Source organism: Salvia splendens, chromosome 10, assembly GCF_004379255.2.
Source record: "Salvia splendens isolate huo1 chromosome 10, SspV2, whole genome shotgun sequence".
Classification (NCBI taxonomy): Eukaryota; Viridiplantae; Streptophyta; class Magnoliopsida; order Lamiales; family Lamiaceae; genus Salvia; species Salvia splendens.
In genome coordinates, this window is record NC_056041.1 from 18,621,550 (window position 1) to 18,642,357 (window position 20,808).

The 20,808-nt window shown below is 36.5% G+C and overlaps 2 protein-coding genes and 1 pseudogene across 5 annotated transcripts; all 3 read left to right on the plus strand.

Annotated features, from left to right (window-relative positions):
- The first annotated feature begins 1,224 nt into the window (after positions 1-1,224).
- Positions 1,225-5,921, plus strand: LOC121753269. Of its 2 annotated transcripts, none has more exons than XM_042148501.1 (7): positions 1,225-1,361; positions 1,580-1,706; positions 2,769-2,851; positions 2,960-3,081; positions 4,036-4,200; positions 4,828-4,921; positions 5,594-5,921. In XM_042148501.1, exons 2-7 carry the CDS (start codon positions 1,593-1,595, stop codon positions 5,778-5,780), a joined length of 765 nt encoding a protein of 254 aa, XP_042004435.1. In that variant the 5' UTR covers positions 1,225-1,361; positions 1,580-1,592; the 3' UTR covers positions 5,781-5,921. The 2 variants fall into 2 exon arrangements, with proteins under 2 accessions (XP_042004435.1, XP_042004436.1); XM_042148502.1 differs by having other exon boundaries at positions 2,960-2,985.
- A 6,137-nt stretch (positions 5,922-12,058) lies between these two features.
- Positions 12,059-14,200, plus strand: LOC121753106 (annotated as a pseudogene).
- Positions 14,201-14,400: 200 nt separating this feature from the next.
- Positions 14,401-19,673, plus strand: LOC121753104 (WD-40 repeat-containing protein MSI4-like). Of its 3 annotated transcripts, XM_042148282.1 has the most exons (16): positions 14,401-14,652; positions 14,960-15,023; positions 15,126-15,170; positions 15,503-15,589; positions 15,682-15,744; positions 16,600-16,665; positions 16,767-16,841; positions 17,155-17,230; positions 17,300-17,486; positions 17,765-17,846; positions 18,308-18,381; positions 18,493-18,604; positions 18,699-18,773; positions 19,006-19,079; positions 19,185-19,284; positions 19,373-19,673. In XM_042148282.1, the coding sequence occupies exons 1-16, from the start codon at positions 14,426-14,428 to the stop codon at positions 19,472-19,474; spliced, it is 1,509 nt and encodes a 502-aa protein (XP_042004216.1). In that variant the 5' UTR covers positions 14,401-14,425; the 3' UTR covers positions 19,475-19,673. The 3 variants fall into 3 exon arrangements, 2 of the variants coding, with proteins under 2 accessions (XP_042004216.1, XP_042004217.1); XR_006040350.1 differs by lacking the exon at positions 19,373-19,673 and having other exon boundaries at positions 18,685-18,773; positions 19,185-19,251; XM_042148283.1 differs by lacking the exon at positions 15,126-15,170.
- Positions 19,674-20,808: the final 1,135 nt, after the last annotated feature.

Sequence of the window (20,808 nt, forward strand, 5' to 3'; positions counted from 1 at the left end):
CGATCAGAAAATTCTCGCGCGAATGGTACTAGCAGTATGATAGGGATCAAGTCCTATCATACTGCCACGCTTTAAATTGGGAGTTTTAAACTACTGGATTACGCTAGGCAGAAAATAGACTAACTACTTGATCAAGTAACTCATCATGCTGACAACAAATAACGGACCAAGTAAACGGCAGGCTGAAATAAAGACTTAACTACCTAATCATGCTACGAAACTACAAACCACTTTGTCATTCAACATAATGAAAATTCAAACACTCGATCAGGGATCTCAGAACTAAACTAAGCTGGAGCAGTAAACAAGAATTCCGAAAGCAAACAACTTTGATTTTTATACTCAGAACTCTAAACAGTGTTGTGAACTTGCGAAATACAGAACAAGAACTATTCTTTAACTACGTAACAAAACGAAATTTAACTAAGCTAACAGATTCAGAAAACAAGAAAGCGAATAAAGCCGAGAAATCCTCGGTCGGAACTTGAGACGGCGCCGAACAGATATTGATTTCTCTGTCGCGCTCCCTTTAGTCGCTCTCCTTCTAACTAACCATTTCTACTATTTAACTAGGCTATTTTGGAACTAGGGAAGAACTTGGAACCAGGAACAGGCGGAAAAACTAAACTAAAGGCGAGGAAAAAGGAAGAAGATGCCGAAGAAGAAGAAGATCCTTATTATGGCGCTGCATCCTCTATTTATAAGTTCCTCACACAACCTCCAACTATGATAACAACTTTAGCAGCAAATATTCGTCCTTGCTGGGATCGCGCGCCTCATCAATTGATACGTGTCCTTCTTCTAAAATGTCGTGGTTCTTCAATAACAGAATGAGGATTCGCCTTCCAGCGCATCAGCTTCACGTGTCTTCCTTCTAGAATGCAGTGGTCCCCCGTCTAACTGTTTGATCACCTCCTTGATCAACCCACCCAGTTTTTGGCCTTTTTCGCCTTCTGTGCCAGCTCGATCAGTTTGGCCTTGTTGCCCTTGGTCCAGCAGCATTCCTGCACAATTAACACTCGCTTTACGCGATAAACTGATTAAATAACATACATTTTACCCCTAAACCGATGCATGAAATATGCCTTATCAGTAGGGTTCATTCACTACCTAATTACCGACTTGATTAAATTTCATTTGAAAAGGAGAAAAATTGATCTAGTTAATTTAATTTGTAACTATTAAGCCGAATATTAATTGTAATTGAAAATGTAATAATGAATATTTAGGTAACTTTTGTTAGGAATTTCGTGGAGGAGAGGCACTGACAATTCAAGGACTGCTCTTCTCTTCTAAACTACAGCAGCTCTGCTGTTGGCCGCATTCAACTCAAAGAGATTTCGTCGCAGCTCAATACTCTGGTAAAAATACAATTTGAATTCCCAATCAATGGATTACAAGTAGGAAAATACCTGATTGGTTTGATCATTTATCCTTCAAATTTACTACTGATGAATTGATCGATTTTGCATTTGTTTGATCATTTTCTCCTTTAAATGCTCGATCGTGACTCTTCTGTTACACAAAGTAAAGGCAATAACCAAAATTTTTTCTTCTGGGTAATGCATATCAATTGCAGTTTTTCAGCAGCTATGCAGCAGAAAGTAACGATACCGAACAAGCATGGTAAAAAACTTGTTGGCTTATTACATGACACGGGATCACCACAACTAGTTGTTCTCTGCCATGGTTTTAGGTCCACAAAGGTAGACCACTTTCTTGAGCTTTTAGTGATTGAATTGATAGAATTTAAGATTTTCATACAAATCTACTTTCGAGTTTTAAGCCACAGGAACTAGATTTTACCTTCCTACTTGCATAAAAGAAATTATGCGATTTTCTATTAGAGGTAAGTTCGAGATGCAAGCTAGTGATGTAATTCATATTTCAATAAATATTATTGGCTTTTCGTGTCTACTTACTTTAAACTTGCTATATCATACCTATGGGGTTTCTGGAATAAATGGTGCATAAATTTGGTAAGATTTCTCTTGGTTGAGACCCCAGACATCTGAATGGATTTGGATATTTTAAGTGCAGTATGATGTTGAGATGGTGTTTGGTGGGAGCTGCTTTAATTGTGATGCAGATAAATTTTCGTGGATTATTTGATTGCTGTCACACAATCTCATGCGGCTTGTCAAGTGTCAAAAGAAGTCATATACGATCTATATGTATGGAATGGATATTTGCTTACTCAAGTACATGATGCCTGCATTGGCCTTTAGTAATTACTAGGTCTCAATTCTTTTGAGTATATGCACATTTCAAATCCTGATTGATTTACTTCACATTTCGATTTCTTAATTTGAAGAATCTTTACCTGTAGCAACTAGCAGAAGATTAACATCCAGCATCCAGGTCTAAGGAATATCGCTGTGTGTGTAAGCATGCATCTTCCATGAGTTGCTTGCTTCTATTTTGGCTAAATTTTCCCAGGAAACTGAAGGTTAAAAAATGATTAGTTTTGATATGTCTTAACTGACGACTGACGGGACTTGTATATCTCTAAGTAAAAGATACTCCTATATTGGGTGCACTGAAGACAAGAATAATCTTCTCGACTTGTTATAATGCATACGGTGGGGTTTAGAGGCTCATGAAATACTGTAGGGTCATGTATTAGAACCTCATGACACATACCCCATCCTGCATTTAGATTTTTCATACGAAGTAGTATGTGTATTAGAAGTCTGGGAAATCTCAGTGTAGCAGCTACAATCAGATTATCTTTAATAATTCAACTCAAATCATACTTCCTTTTGTAGGAATACAAAATAATGGTCAATCTTGCTGGTGCTTTAGAAAAAGAAGGAATCAGTGCTTTTCGCTTTGATTTCTCTGGAAATGGGTATGGTTTTAGAACATGATATGTTATCAGTTTCTTTGTTATTTTCTAACCACTTGAATTTGATTTTTCTTTTCATTTCTGGATTTCATGTGCTTACTTGATTTGCAGGGAGAGTGAAGGTTCATTTCAGTTCGGTAAGTACTTTGATGAGGTTGATGACTTGAGATCTGTGGTTGATTACTTTGCTGGGTCAAACCGTTCAACCATTGCAGTTCTTGGTCACAGTAAAGGTATACCGAGTATCTAGATCTAAATATCTTAGAATGCTTAAAGATGATCGGAAAAGTTGAAGATAACCAGGAACTTCCACTCACTCAATCCTAGAGATGAGAGTGGATAAGATTCAACTAAACCTTTTCCTCCCAAATGATATCCATTTTGGTGTGACACGCTCATCCGGTGTCTGAATTTAATAGCCAGTCACATATTCTGATCATTTTTGTAATTACAACCATGTAATTCATGATTACTTACTTCTGGCTTTCAATGACGTAAAGTTTACTCATTCAGAGGAGGAAGAGTGTCTGTTTGTCAAGTTTTATCGTGTTTTGATGTCTCCAGATACACAAAGAACAAATCTTCTACAGTGGATGTGTGAATTTTATGCAAGTAGAATCACATTTCTGTCCTGTGTTTGTAATTGTTATTTTAATCAAATCAAATAAAGTTAACCGCTAACTCTACCCTACAGTGCAAGCTACTAATCCTGGTAATATCTTAGACTATCTTGAGAACCTCTGAAATAATAACACTTAATTTACCTTGAGGATGTGGATAGTACTTTCTGTTTGTATGTTCTTTATACTTTAAAGTTTAAATAACTTGGAACTACTAGATTCTTGATAGCATTTTCTAGAAAGTAGATATCATTATGTAATTGAGCAATTAATTGGTTTTTGGGATGGACTCCTGTCCTCTTTCAATAGTCTACTAATTCTTGCTGTTTCTTCTTCTTTTTTTTTTTTGAAAAAACATAAATAAAAAAATCTTTGTATAGTTGTTGTGGGCAGTGTTGTCTTTATATCCTGTTGTAATGCCAGTTAAACTGAATTAACCATTTAGTCACTTTGTCAACCCAGTGTAGTTCTGGCTAGCTAAATGTTTCATTGACTTAGATCTTTTTAATAATTTTGCTTAGGTTCATATGCCATATTTTTTCATGGACTGTTTTTTCCACTTTGAAGGAGGGGATGTTGTCCTTCTGTATGCATCAAAATATCATGATATACCTGCAGTGGTAAACCTTTCTGGTCGTTATGATCTCAAAAGAGGAATTGAGGAACGGTTTGGTAAAGATTTCATGGAAAGACTCAAGAAGGACGGATACATGGATGTTAAAACCAAAAAAGGTAATTGTTTGGTTTTGCTTGTTTCTGAAACAATGAAGTGATTTTTTGGTGATGTCATTTAATGGGTGTGGATTGTTACTGAATGAACCCTAGGTCTGGGCTGGAGTTTCTATCACTCATGAGTGATCTGAAAGTTTCTTTGATGAATTTTACTTTCTTTCAAACCTTTCTGAAATCCTGAATTGAAGAATAGGTCCCTTATAAGGCAGATTGGTTAGCCTCCCCTCTTCTCTATCTTTCTAAACTTGATAAGTTTTTACTGTAATTATCATTTCACAGATGCTTCTATGCAGCTTCTTTAACATCTCATCCATCAACTTCACTTGGAGATAAGATAAGAGTGAACTGCATGATCACAACTTTTTGAATGATCCTATATAAGTGAGCATAAAAGTGACAGTTGTTTACCTTGTTATTAACATAAATGTAACATGGTTCTTTTCTAACCTCTATATTATTAGAGTTTACTTAATGGAAAACTAGTTCTCCTTTATTATTTCAAAAGCTATGTTTTTATACATATGTACATCTGCATTAGGTGAATGATCTAGAATGATTTTTCGTTTCCATTTTGGATACTAGTGCTTGCAAAGTTTTCAGTAAATAAAGCATAACATTTGTTAATAGGAGAAGTTGAATACCGAGTCACTGAAGAAAGCATGAAGGAGCGACTTAATACAAACATGCATGGAGCATGTCTTTTGATTGATCCGAGCTGCAGGTCAGTTTAATGTTAATTTATTCCAATTTTACATTAGTTTCTTTTTTTTTACCTTCTTTGCGGACTGTGAAAGAAAGTGCTTCCATGCTCAACTCTCAAGATTCACATTGCTCTTTCCTAAGCAGGAACTACACTCAAATCTCAAACTTAATGGCCAAAATGTGCAGTATTTCTGAATACTATTCTCATTCCTTTCTCTTTGGAATTTTAAAGGCCATTCTGGGAAGTGTGTAAAAGATGTTTCTCAATAAATATGAGAACTTTTTCTCAAGAATCTTGACCTTTTGTTTTCTTTATCCTACTGTTTATTATGTTAGGCAATACATTGACAATGGCTCCATCAGGAATCAAGCTAGATGTATTATTTTCTTCATCTAAAATAAATGTGCCCCAGCACTAGTTACAAAGATGTTTAAAAATCTATGAATTTGAAGCCAGACTTGTGTATTAGTCTATTAGAGCAAATGTACTGTAGAGTCAACTTGAACAAATAAAGATACATTGGCATTCATAAAGTTGACATTTTGTCATGATCTATGTGGTCTTATCTTGAAGGACTTACTTTTAGTGTGCCATTGTTTTGCGTGTGTACTTGATTTCTAGTTTACCCATCAGTAATGATAAAAATACGTAGCAAAACTTATCTAACTTATCAAAATGTGTATTGTTAAGGTTGCTGACAGTCCATGGATCAGCTGATGAGATTATCCCACTAGAAGATGCTAAAGAGTTCGCCAAGATCTTGCCAAACCACGAGCTAAAAATCATAGAAGGAGCCAATCATGGATACTCTTCACATCAAGATGAATTGGTCTCAGTTGTTTTGCCTTTCCTAAAGGAAATGTGCGCCACACGATGAATGCATGCCTCCCAGTTAAGTTGGTCGATTTCCTCAACTTGAATATCTGTTAGACTGTTACCGATTATTCTGCGAATTAACTCTCATCATTTGTGCTTAAAACATTGGCTTATCATTTAGAAGGTGTTTTATGATAGCTAATAAGTACTACACCACTGTTAGATGAGTAAGGCCATCCACAACGCTGTCTCTATACCGTCTCTTAAACCGTCTCTTAACTACTATTTGAGCACTATTTGAGGGCCCCACTGTCCTTTTTGCCTCCATCTCTTAACTAAGAGACGGAACCTGCAACGCTCCGTCTCTTAACCGTCTCTATACCGTCTCTTAATTACTATTCATTCAATTTAATTTATAATTTTTTTTTAAAACCCAATTCAATTTAAACAAACACACTTTATTAAAATTAAAACAAAATAAAAAAACACACAAAATAAAAAAACACACAAAATAAAAAAAACACACAAAATAAAAAAACACACAAAATAAAAAAAAATTAATCGGAAGGGCTAATCATCCTCCGGAGGCGGTCGAGGTTGAGGGGGAGTCGGAAGGCCAAGTTGTGCTGCCATATGCACAATTCCGTTCCACCAGGCCGCGTATTGGGAGTGCGAGAAGCGGGAAGTGTCCGCCATTGTGGCGGTCATGTACGCCACCATAAGTGTGTCCGAGCCTCCTCGCGAGCCCGATCCTGAGGCCGGCTGGCTTGATTCGCCTCGGCCCTTCCTTGCTCTAGCCGCTTTCGCCGCCTTCGTCCCTTGCGGCCGACGGCGCCTACTCGCGGATCCTCCTGCATCGCCGACCGTACCCGCAAACTCCTGGGATTCAGCATCATGTTGGCTGATGCCTTCAGCAGTGTCACCACCAGACGCACCAGCACTAGACGAGTATTGGCCACTCGCCGTATGCTTCGTGCGCTTCGAGTTTGAGCCCGAGCTGGAGCGGAAACCGCCGGCCCATCGTTCCTCGTCCTTGACGGCGCGCCAAACATCAACAAATCTGAATTGATGTCCCTCGTCCTGGTAGTAGGCGCGCAAAGCGGACGTCAAAATGTCGGTGGCCGTGGCGCCGCTTTGGTAGCGCGCCTCTTCCGCCGAGTAGATGCCGCAGAATTTTTTGACCTGTCGGTCGACTCGGTCAAAGTGACAGCGGATCATTTTAACTGTGCGCTTGCGGGAGCGGTTCGGCTTTATTTGGTGGTAGACCTCGACAACCTTTTCCCAGAAACACTTCCGGGTTTGTTGATTCCCGACGATGGGATCGTACGAGACCGTGATCCAGGCGTTGTACACCGCCATCGTTTCGAGGTTGTTGTACGGATGTCGGCCAAGATCCTCTTCCTCTTCCTCTTCTTCCTCCTCGTCCTCGCCCGTCTGGGGTTGTACACTGCCTCGGCCACCTCCACCGCCTCGCTCACCTCCACCGCCTCGGCCTACTCCCGGCGTGGGATCAACTGGAAAATCCTCCCGGATCTGGGATAATCCCTGCGAAAACCGCGGGACGTTGGGACGAACATATGCATCAAGGTCAAAATTGGGTGGTTGGTACCCCCCCGGCGTCGCCGAACCCTGGGTCCCCGGCGTTGACGAACCTCCACCGCCCAATGTGTTGATCATGTTCTCCCAATCGCCGAATGAGTTGAGATCCCACCCGCCGGAGCCGGAGCCGCCATAGTTGCCCTCGCCGTCGCCGGACATCTTGAGTTGGGTTATGAAAATTTCAGCGAAAATTTGAGAGAAAATTTAGATGATAGGAAGAATAGATGTGTAGTTGTGTGTAAATGAGGATGGGTTTAGGAGTATTTATAGAGTAAAAAATTTAATAAAAACAAAAAAAATATAACAAAAAAACAAAAAAACGGTAATAATACCGTTACAAATTTTTTTTTTTATTTAAATTCGAATTTTTTTTTAAAAAAATATTTATTGCGTCAGCACGTGACGACGCCCACTCGCGGGCCGGCGAGTGGGCGTCACGCACGACGCCGGGCTGCGCCACGTCGCCTAGGCGCGTGGCGAGACAGCTCGTCTCGTGGCTCGGCGAGTCGAGACGCGCGACGAGACGCGGGACGAGACGGGACGAGATGGAGGCTGCAACGCGTCTCGCCGGGGTCTCGTCTCGCTGAGACGAGACGCGAGACGCCGGCGAGACCCGTTGTGGATGGTCTAATGACTTCCAGAAATTCAAGTACAACTTGGAATTTGTAATTTAAAAAATGAAAGAGATTGAGACGTACGTTGGGGGTTATCTTTTCAAGATGCAGAATTCATGGTTAGCAGAGAAATGATGCATTTTCCTCTCATTTGTGAATTCAATGTTGTCAAGTAAAGGTTACCTCAAATTCTTAGTTAGATCTTTACTATTCACTTGTCATATTACCATCTCGAGTTTAGCATAAACATCAACAATTCAACCAAAAAATTTTAATCACAACTCTATGTTTTAATTGATCATTATTTTGGTTAAATTTTTATTTTACATAAATAGGGCTGAATATATAGTTTAAAAAATATATCAAGAGTGCAATTCAATAGTTGAATACAGATATTTGACTCTAATCGGTAGCTTATGGCCGTAGGAAATCACCTAACAACCAAATGCTAATTTTAATGTGCAAATCTCGTTTCTACTGTCGAAAAATATTGAGAAAAGAATCTCAACTAATAAATCAAAGTACTACTAATGTTTTACAAATTACAAATATGTAAGTGAGGAGGTTAAAATCTGTGGTGGAGTAAGTATGAGTGTATGACCAATGATTACGAGAATAAATAAAATGATGCAGAAGCTCTATTTGCTAATATAGTAATATGCATAACAGATAAAAGCATGAATGAAAGTTTGATTCCTTAATTGATGTAATTATGAGAGTTAGTCGTTCGTAATAAATAAGCAAAGTTAAATTCGATTAGTGAATATGTATACGAAATAAAAAGGCAAAGTTTTTACCACCTCTATACAAGCAAGAAAACTTGTTCAATGCAATCGTCAACTACAAAACCACCAACTTCACTACTGTTTGCCACATCTCTTCAATACAGTGGCCGCTTCTCCTTTCTTTAGCCTTTCCACATCTACGCGGCAGCCACCGTTTTCCCCTCCTCAATAAACAAAATCGCACTCTCCGAAAAAGTAGGAGCAATTCCATATAAGTGTGAGAACCTTCCAAAAATTCATATGACTCGGGCAGAAGACTAAGATTGTGCTATGAGTTTACTATTTTCAACTTCAATTGTGTTTTTTGAATTTTTTAATTTACTCTTGTAGAAAATGATGTGTCTACATGAAGTGGATATTATTAGACAACCACATTGGCTTCCATTGGATGATATTTCGATAGCATTAAGATAAGTCGTCAAATTGACAATTTTTGTCTCTTAAGAGTCCTAAATCGATAGAATTCATGCTCTTTTAACACCATTAAATGAGCAGCCTTAAATTGATAATATAGATCTTTCTAGTCCTAAAATTCATCCTTAGGGTCCTCAACTGATAGTGAACCTATCTTCTGGTCTATAAGATTCCTATACCTCAATAAACATATGTGAAGTTCTGGCAACTTTAGCTGAAGTTACATAAGATACAGACAAAACTACTTAAAAGAAAATTCATAGAGCAAACAAGATTATGATTGAGAAGCAATGAGATTACAGGTGTCTATTATGAACACCACTATGTCGTAGGATATATCTCCTTGAACATCAATTTGCTCCTTCTCAGTAGGAATTACAGAATGAAACGGATCAAATTTAGTTCACAGTTACTCAGTGTCAAAAGGATTTCAATTCCGAAAACCCAACCAACCTTAACTACAGAAGCTCCAGTGGCAAATTTTTTGCCAAGCTTCTTTGATGCATCATTTAGTTCAACACCTGGCCTTACAAAATGGTATAAAAGTTTCAGAAAGATGGGTTAGATATGATAGTAAAAGAACATGAAACACCTCCTTACCAAAAAGCTCTAGGCCTTTCACTGTAGTTATGCATTTTCATTTGTTACGGGTCATCTTTTCAATAATAACTTCTTGTTTCTCCTGTGAAAAAAAATCAGCTGAGTGGCAGATATTACGCGCTAAATTCTATCCTACCAACATAAGAGTACAAGCAATTTTATGAAATACATTCACTGTAGTACAAGCAATTTTATGAAAACAAATTTTGCAATTTTAACCAGTATAATCATTAACTAGATACAGAGTGTAAATTTATAAGTATCCACCAACTGGCATGCAATAATTTTCCTTGGATAGGTATGATGCTATCGGTTTCACTACATCAAACAGATACTAACCTGTTAATTATGCTCCTAAAATCCACCAAAAGTTCTTAATTCTAGCTTTCAGAAAAATAAACATAATTGTATGGATCTAAACTCTAGTCAATAGACTCAACACCAAACCAGCAAAATAGGTCCTGTGAAAGTGTGAATAATATCGAAAATTAAAAGTAAACTAATTTAAACTGTAATCCTTGACTCCTTGTAATCTAAAAAAAAGAAACTACACACAAGCATTCCCTCCATACCTCGCCATAATTCCCTTGTAGCCGAAAAGAAGAATGAAACGACAAAATAATGCTAATGTGATTGAGAGCTCACATTCTGAATATTAACCCTTGAAAGCGGAACTCAAATAAATTAGGTTTACAGTTTAGGGAGGCAAAACTTATTGAAGTAACTAAGAATTATGCATCAATCAGGCACGACGTTCAATCAAAATATATAGACTTTCCCAGCTTCCAATCACAGATGCAATCACATGAATGTATTATGAGGTACATGTGGAAGGAGCTGAATCCTGCAAACAAATGATGTTTATGTCACGAAGACTTACCATAAATCAAGAAGGCAATTAGTGCATAATTGATACTCATTTAATAGGATTGATACATAATTACATTGTCTAGGAATAAATTATTCCCCACCATATGAGAATGTAAAAGTGACCCTATATCAAGGCTCCCTATCGAATGATTCAATACACAAGAAATATTACAATCTTTCAATAGTTTACCATGTCTGAGAAGAATGAATACTAAAAGGCTTACCTTCTTTTTTAATCTTCCCATCCCACCAGGTAGACGTTTGACTTCTTCCTTGGGTTTTGAAGAACCAGCTGCAACCGAGGTAAGAAATTCAGCATACATGATACAGAACAGCGCATAATTTAATCATAATCAACAAAGTAAAAACCGAAATGATATCTTAGTCAAATAATTATATTATGGATGAAAGGATTTAGATACCGCGTCCATCCTGGAGGTCACGAGTTCGACCCTTGGGAGGCACATCTTGGGGATTAATTTCCCTTGGGGGTGATGGGTTCACTGGCCTGGACCCAGGAGCTGGGGGAGGCGGCTTGGACCCGTGCTTGGGGGAGGTAGGTGGACTCGTTTGTTCTGAGTCACTTCAGTGGTAGACGGGGAACCATCGTTGATCCTCCAAAAAAAGAAATTTTTTTTTAGAGAGAATTCAAAATATTTTATTGCTACCCCAATAATTTAAGTATGTTATTTATATTATTGAAAAATATAAAATATTGTGATACAAATTAAATAATTCAAATTTAATCAAATTATTGCTAAAAATGAATTGCGACTTAAGTTGCAGTAAAATTTGTGAATTGTGATATCCTGTGATTTAAACAGTACTCGATGATAAGAAATGAATAGACAAACAAAATGGTGAAATATCAAAGATTTAGTTTTTACAGAATCCACAAATAAATACAAACAGAAAAAAATAACATGAGATGGAGCTTCCCTGGTTATTAATATTCTTTGAATCCGATCTCAAACAAAAATCTCTAAATTATTTTCTTAGCCGTGTGACTCTAGAGTTGTTAAATTGTGTGAAAACATTTAAATAAAATAACATTTCATTAGACGTTTTTAATCGATTTGGTTCTACCAAGTTCTTGAACTATATGAAACAAAATTCATTCAAATTTCACAAAAAAAAGTAACTCAAACAAATACTGTGAAATGTTAGTCGTAGACATACTACATTTTTTGGCAATGCGGATCTCCTACTCCGACACTCACAACACAATGTAGTGTTGGGGTAGGAATGGAGTATGAGTGTTGGAGTAGGAGTTCCTTTCCGATTTTTTGGGCCATAAGAAATTATTTTCCGTAAAATTTCACAAATAACACTTGAATCCTATCAGAAATATTCTAAATATTTGGACACATAATAAGGGGCGTTTGACTAAAATAAAATACAGTTAAAATTGAAAAATGTACATTTATGAAAATTAAATTAGAATCAAGAATTAAATTTTTTTTATAGAGCTTATTTTACATTTTATAAATTGATTACGAGTCAAATATTTTGGTCAGTTATCAAATAAAAAATTTAGTTATACTACCACTTACCAAATCCTTTTTTCCTGATTCTGTAGTTTATACACTCTAATCTATGATCAAATATTATTGAATAGAGGTAATTCGCTCCTCTATATATATTCATAAATCAAAAGACGATCAGATAGAAGCGATTGGAATGAAAACCTTGATTGCATTCGAATTGTAGAATTTTACAATTTTGAAGGAAATCTGCTAACCTTCCGTCATAATCAGAGTTTTCAACTACAGCAAAAGGTAATTCATCATCTCAGACGCATTGGCATTTCAATTTCTCGGTTTGACTTGCGTCAAAATTCAGTCTTTCTGCTAAAATGATTTCTATTATACCATTTTGCTTCAAAAGATTCAGTCTTTCTGCCTAACTGATTCGATTTTGCACTTCAAAGACTTGGGCTGTGATCTAATTGATTGAGCGTTGCTTTTGTTTACTTGACTTGTTTTATGCTGCGCATTTCCACTTCCCAATTTGTGTTAGGGATTTTTACATCTTATTCAGCAACTCTAGCTTTCTAATCTGATTGCCTTATTGTTTATATCGGGTTATTGGATATGTTTGTTGAGAGGCAGTGCGATTTTTTAATGAAATTCTTGGTCCTTTCATGTTTGAATAACTTGGTAATGTTCAATTATCTCAGCTGAATTGGAGCTAATTAGGGTTCCAAGAGTGTGGAGCAAGATTTTGGGCATTGGGGGTCAGTGGGCTGAGTAGTCTTTGAATGTTTATGCAATGATTGAATTGGAGGAGGTGTCTGAACCCGGCTCCAGAATGCTGAGCTGTAGATTGGTGAGAATTGGTTCATGTGGTGAGGACGAGCGCTTTCTCCGGCAGATGAGCAATGGGGGCAGTGGAGCTAGGAATACTAGCCCTCTTGGCCGATTGGGGTCTAGGAACACAAGCCCTTCCAGGCAGAAAGTCATTAAGATGAAACCCCGGGGTTTGGACGAAGAAACTGTGACAACATTTTGTAAATCTGTCCAGCCAGATGTACTCATGGAGGATAACATTCGAGCTATGCTGCCAGAAGATTTGTTGAATGAGATTTTGGCTAGAATTCCACCGTTCATGATATTTAAACTCCGTTCTGTTTGCAAAAGATGGAACTCGATTTTGCAGGATAATACCTTTCTGAGGTTTCATTCACAGGTACCGTCTCACGGGCCTTGCCTTCTGACTTATTGGAGGAATCCACAGATTCTTCAGTGCTCCGTGTTCAGCTTGCCAATGAAGCAGTGGTTCAGGATTCCGTTTAATTTTCTACCACCGTGGGCTTTCTGGTTGGTTGGCTCTTCGGGGGGTCTGGTGTGTTTCTCTGGAATGGATGGTACAACTTTCAAGACTTTGGTTTGTAATCCGTTAACACAAACTTGGAGGACCTTGCCAAGTTTGCATTATAATCAGCAGAGGCAGTTAATTATGGTTGTTGATAGGAAGGATCGATCGTTTAAAGTCATTGCCACTAGCGATATTTATGGCGACAAGTCATTGCTCACTGAAGTATACGACTCAAAGCTCGACAAATGGTCAGTTCACCAAACCATGCCTGCTGTGAACATGTGCTCCTGAAAAATGGCTTTCTGCAACTCAAGATTGTATCTGGAGACTCTTTCGCCACTCGGTCTAATAATGTATCGGGCTGTACACACCTGTTAAGTTCCCGCGCTCTTTACTGGATGGATATTTGGTGGCCGGGACTCAGAAACGCCTGTTTCTCATTGGAAGAATCGGGCTGTACCGTACTCTGCAGAGTATGAGGATTTGGGAGCTTGATCATACAAAATTTATTTGGACCGAGTTGTGTAGGATGCCGCCAAGGTTCTTTCGATCTCTTCTGAGACTCAGCCGAGAGATTTGAATGCTTCGGACAGGACAATTTGATATGCTTCACATCGTGGAACCAGGGGAAAGGTCTTCTGTACGACGTGGATAAGAAGGCGTGGTCTTGGATCGCTGGATGCGATCTCCAATCATACAACAGCCAAGTCTGCTTCTACGAGCCACGATTCGATTCGACAATTTACTGTTCTTGTAGCATTCTTCAATTTTTTATCGCTTAAATATAAAAGAAAAGGAATAGTTTATACATAAGCCTTTAAAACATCTAAGCAAGAGTTTTTATGAGCAAGAAAACGGTTACTCAAACGATAAAATTGGGCGCGAGTGAGGTAGTTTAAATAGTGACGAGCAGCTCAAGAAAATCAAATCAAATCAAATCAAATCAAAATTAGAAGAGAGAGAGAGAGAAAAAGGGGGGGAAATCAAAATACAAACACAAATCGAAAATGGAAAGCACTCCACCAAGGAAGCGCGGGAGGCCGAAGGGATCAACGACATCCACCAAGGGCAAGGGCAAAGATGCCGCCGGAACGCCCTCCAGAATCAAACCGTCTGCCGCCCACAAGAAGAAGCCCGTCGTTGACGAGGGTTACACCCGGTGGAAGCAGGTCGTCCCCTTGCTTTATGACTGGATCGCCTCTCACAATCTGACCTGGCCCTCTCTTTCCTGCCGGTACTCTTTTAACCATTTTCGCGCTCTTTTTTTGTTTATCTTCAATCCCGCAATTACATTTACTGCTCACAAAAAGAGTTTTACTTCTCCCAAATTTAGGGTTTTAAGCCTCAAGAATTTCACATTTGGTGCCTTGTGTTTTCTTGAATTCTGTTTTACTTCAAATGCCTCTGCTTTTCAGTTAATGCTCCATAGGAGTTTTATGTCATGGTGGTCGATCTATGATTAAAGAATTTACTTTTATGGCTGTATCTTTAATTTTTTTTATAAAATTATTACCAAAATATTTCAACTTTCATGTTTGCAGCTGGGGTCCTGTTCTTGAACGAGGAGCTCAGAAGAACATACAACGACTTTACCTGTCTGAGCAGGTCAACTTTCTATATTACGCACGATCTTATTAATTTTCTTGCTATTACTTGTTGGATATGTTTGGTAACATGAGTTATAGCTCATATATTTCTCACCTGCAGTTAATTCCATTAATGAGGTCAAGAGTGCTAAAGCAGCACATGGAGGTCTTTAGCACGTTTCTTAACAAGAGCCTGCATAGTTTTAAAATCTTGGTTTAAATTTCACATATATTTACTCCATTTCTTGCTTTTGAAATGGGTTCTATGTTTTTATATTCAATATGGAACTTGATTCTGTTGGCATCTGTCCCGACTCTTTGCATATTGTTTTACTTTAGTGTATTTGGGGTTTGGTATTACCTTCTTGCATTATTTTCTTGTGCCCCCTGTTGTTTAATAGTACTATTGTATTAACCCTTCAGTTTTCTGTTAGTAGTAATTTCCTGTTATATTCAAGAGTAATGGATCTAATGCATATCCTTCATGTTGTTAATCAGACTGACCGTACGCAGCCGAACACTTTGATCATAGCAAATTGTGATGTTGTCAAGTGCCGTGTTGCTTCTGAAAGTCATATAGCCAATGTACATATACTTCGTACAATTTCTAAATCTCAAATATGAATTGCACCTATAATTTTTTTCTATTGATTTATTTCTTGTACTCTGGTTATTAGATCAATGAAGATGCACGTTCGCCACATGTAAAGACATACAAAACTATATTACATCCAGGAGAGGTATGATTTAAGCTCAAAATACTGACTTACTTGCTTTTTTTAACTTTCCATTCCCTTTAGTTGCAATAAAAGCTAACTTTTTTCTTATAACTAGTATGTGCACATTAAAAGTTTCTTTTTCTTTTTCATCCTTCCAAAAATGATAGGTCCCTTTTGCGTTGATCTTATATTTGATTTTAAATTTTGAGAAAGTGCAAACCCTGTGATGTAGTTCATGTTTTAGAACCTTAGTTCCACGTGTGTGCGAGAAGATGTATTAGCACTCTATATCCTCTTCCGTACCAGCTTGACTGCCCTTACTTGATGAGAGAAATACTGTTTGAGCATTTTGCAGTCCCGCAATGTATTACTTTATTTCCTATAAGTAATCTCCTATTCTTGAAGCCACTTGATAAAAGATTCATTTGAAGAATTGTAGAATGCATTTCCTATAATATACCCGTCCTTAAGGTTTATACTTCCCCAGTCCCATTAAAAATTAAACGTTTTCCTTTTTGGGTTGGCCCCCTAAAAATGAAACATTTCCTAAAATGGAAACAACATCATCTCTATCTACTTTGTCTCTCTCTTGTTTTATTCTCTCCACTTAACTCACAAAACAACACCACATAAAATCTCGTGCTGAAAAGTAAATGTTTCATATATAATGAGATGGAGGGACTATATGTTTATTTTTCCATTTTATATCTGCAACTTAATGATTTGGTATGTCTTCTAGAATGAACTTCATTACTTTCTTTTGTGATTATCCTCATCTATTTTCATTGCTTTAGTTAGTTACATACATTAATGTTTTTATTTCTGGTAGCATTGTTGTGTGATTGTACATTTACTAATTTATAGCTAATTTTGTAGGTGAACAGAATTAGGGAACTGCATCAGAACAAAAATATAATAGCTACACACACTGATTGTCCTGAAGTAAGTGTTATTTAGGTTTATCTTCTCTTTTGATACACATTATTTAGAAATTTATTTACCAAAGAACCGCTTGATCTTTTGCTTGAATTTTGTTATATTAGGTTTTTATTTGGGACGTGGAGGCGCAACCTAATCGGCATGCTATTCTTGGAGCTGAGGATTCTCGCCCAGATTTGGTGCTTAATTACTTCTTTTACTGGTTCTTTCTTTATTGAGTATCTAATTTGTTTAATGATTTACTTGTCTCTTATGATGTTTCCCGAGTTGAATATTTACATTGGTCTAGTAATGTGAGGCTAGATTCTCTGCTCTGGTTTGTGAGTTGTTCATAATTGGAACCATGTTGTTTTTCGTACTAGAATTGAGAATTTCTATATATTTCATTTTGATTACTGGATGAAACTATGGTCACTTTATGACTACCTTTCTGTATTCTCCACACTTAATGATTTTGAGAACATTGAAAATTTAACTTTTCACATTTATCAGGTCTTATCTGGACACCAAGACAACGCAGAATTTGCTCTTGCAATGTGCCGAGCCGTACCCTTTGTTCTCTCTGGAGGTACGGAGTTTTTCACATAATTTTTGGGATTTTTCTTTTGAAAGATTATAATTACGAGTTCTTTTACAGGGAAGGATAAATCTGTTGTGTTGTGGAGTATCCAGGATCATGTTTCAACACTTGCCAATGCTGGAACCCAATCTGCTGAAACTGCTAGTTCAATCGTAAAGGCTGCTGATAATTCTACAGTTGGCCCACGTGGGATCTTCCAAGGCCACACTGATACAGTTGAGGACGTTCAGTTTTCTCCGTCAAGGTAATACTCCTTGATATCGAATGATATGGCGAGTATTGTTTGTATTCCTCTATTTATGTTTCTCTTTACCTATTACTACATTAATTCATATTTCATAGTTGATAGTACTAATATTTTGTTTTTAATTTTGTGCATGTGCTTTAACAATTGGTTTCAGATGCCTTTCTCTAAATTGTGTCTGTTTTATTATGTTTCTGCTACTCCATATTGTACAATACTAGTAAGTGTTAGTAAATGATTTCTCTTTGCTGATGTGTCATATTCATTGCACATTGTAGCTCTCAGCAATTTTGTAGTGTTGGAGATGATTCTTGTTTGATAATTTGGGACGCAAGGATTGGAAGTGATCCGGTTGATAAGGTTGGGTGGATATTTTCTTGATTTCTTTTTATCTGCATGCTTGGTGTCTTTTCTTTAGCTTCAGAAACTAGTAGTCTGAACAGCAGTTAGATCATGGGAGTCAGCTTGTCCTGATTCATAATTAGTCTTTCAGTTTCAATACATAACCAATAAATAGATTTGATTTATCTGAAGTACATCAAATTTTAGTGTAGTTTCTCTCGAGTGTAATTCATTTCACAATCAAAACTGCCTCCTAATTTTCCAAAATCGGTGAACTATATAATGTATTTGTTTGTTTCATAGTGAAATTTAAGGCGGGAGCTCAAGGTTTTGGTCAAAGAAATTTCAATTGAAGTTTTCCTTTTTATGCATCTTATCTTCCTGAATATGTGTTTTCTTTGGTAGTTGTTTCCAAGTAGAGCTGTTTCTATTAGTTCATTTACTTCTTCCTTACTCTAAGACGTTGCTCAAATTATTAGGTTGAGAAGGCACATGATGCTGATATTCATTGCGTTGATTGGAATTCGCACGATGAGAATTATATACTAACTGGGTATGTAAGGATTTTAATATGCTTATGTTGGTTGCTAAGTTCTATGCTTATTCATTCTTTTGCTAATTGAACTCATAATGATTGTGCTGGTTCCAATATGTAAATTTTCAGGTCTGAGGACAATACAGTTTGCATGTTTGACCGCCGTAATATATCAGCGAGTGGAGTAGGTATCCCTGTCCATAAATTTTCAGGTCACAATGCAGCTGTTCTCTCTGTCCAGGTATTTTGATTTTCTTATAGTTGTAGCACATCCTTTCACAATGAATCTAGTATGTTTTCTTACCCTAATACAATTAAAAGTTTGAAAATCCCAGTGGTCACCTGACAAATGCTCTGTATTTGGGAGCTCTGCAGAAGATGGCTTGTTAAACATCTGGGACTATGAGAAGGTAGGATTTTAGGTTATATATTTGCAGTATAAATAATATATACATTTCTAAAAATGGAAATGCCACATTAAAAACATTGCATAAAATCATGTGCCGAAAAAGAAATGCTTCGCTTTGAATGAGGGGTGGGAGTATAATGTGATACATATGGACTGTTTCATTGAAAAAAAACACAGAGAAGTTTTATATTTTATTTTAAATCATAAGAATACTTCTTGTTTTTACTTGACAGGTTGGTCAGAAGGAAGACACAGGGTCAGACCCTGATACTCCAGCAGGGTTGTTTTTCAAACATGCTGGGCACAGGTGAATGCACTTTATCTTATGCTAACTATTATGCACTTGTGTGATGCTGTGTTTTATATACTGTGAGGTTATTTTTTCTTAAATAGTGGTAATTTTGGGTTTCAGGGATAAGGTTGTTGACTTCCATTGGAATGTTGATGATCCATGGACAATTGCTAGTGTATCTGATGATGGGGAATTCGCGGATGGGGGTGGTACTCTTCAGGTATCGTACTGTTTGGCAGTTAACACATCTTCTAGCTGTCTCGATAGGCTTTAAGTCTGATCATCCCGCATTATGCTACGTTTTGCAGATTTGGCGTATGACAGATCTTCTATCCCGGCCTCAAGATGAAGTTTTGGCTGAGCTTGAAAAATTCAAAGACCATGTGAGTGAGTGCTCCAAGACTTCTTGATGGGGTTGTGGTTCAAGTTTTTAGGAACAAATCTCACACTAATTGTGAGAATATGTAGAAATGAAGTGGATTTATGCTATTATCTGGCCTTGTATGGGTATACATATTATTAGGGGATGTTCATTTGATTTTGCGGCATAACATTTGGAGCAAGGCATCAAGTTGCGGTTAAAACAAAATGCTAAGTATTCTAACAAAATGAATTAGTACTCCCTACATGTTTACATTAAGTATTCTATATTAAGAAAATAAAAGATAATGAATTTATGGGAGGTGAACAATTGCTAACTAGTTAACAATCCTCTCTATATTAAGACCAATTTTTAACCATTAGATTAGGAGATCTACTGGTTGATATAATATAATGCCAAGTGAATTATATTTTAAATTTAAATAATTATTAAATAAAATTAAAGGGTATTAATGTCAATTTTCTCTTATTAAAATTATCCTAAAACTTTAAATTTATGTAACTCTCTCAATTTAAATTATTTTTTTTCGCAAAAAGATACATCAAATTAAAGGTAATTTTATAAGGATTCTAACGAGATCTCAATTGTATATGTTCCGACGATGTTCGGATGATGAATTTGATGATTTTTATTTCAGTTTTCTATATGTTGATAAGTAAATTTTTTATCAACAAATATATAAAAAAATCTCAATATAATGAATATAAAATCTCAATATTATGCATGTAAAAATCTCAATATAATGCATGTGAAATCTCAATAAAACCGTATTGATATTTTGTTTACTATTTATTGAGATTCGTAAGATTTAATCTCATCCACTTATTTTAAAATCTAAGGGTGGAAATTTGGTTTTGATTTTGGATTATGATGCTATAAGCAATATAATAAGACCCATGAATTTATTATTCTATATACTATACTCTCTTTGTCTTCTAGAGATTTTGAAGAGGACATGAGTTTTAATGCATGAGTTTTCAGTATTATGGATCCATGCAAATAAGTTGAAGATGCACATTCCGATGATTCAAGGATAAATAATTAACTAATTATAAAATAGCACTAATATAGCATTGAGTGAAAAAAAATTATTGTTATATGTGTTACTTTTATACTCTATTAATTCAATAGTAAAATATGAGAAAAATAAGTTAAATGTAATTATGAGTCCACGACCCCTAATAATTTTGAATTTTTAAAAGAATTTTTGATTATTTTATTTTATTTATATAATTTGTAACTAAATTTGAGAATTTAGAAACTTATCTCATGTTAGAACTTTATTTACTTTCTGATGGCTTGCTCCAAAATTAATGTACAGAAATTGTAAATAAAATATAAATTTTAATTTTCTTATATCGA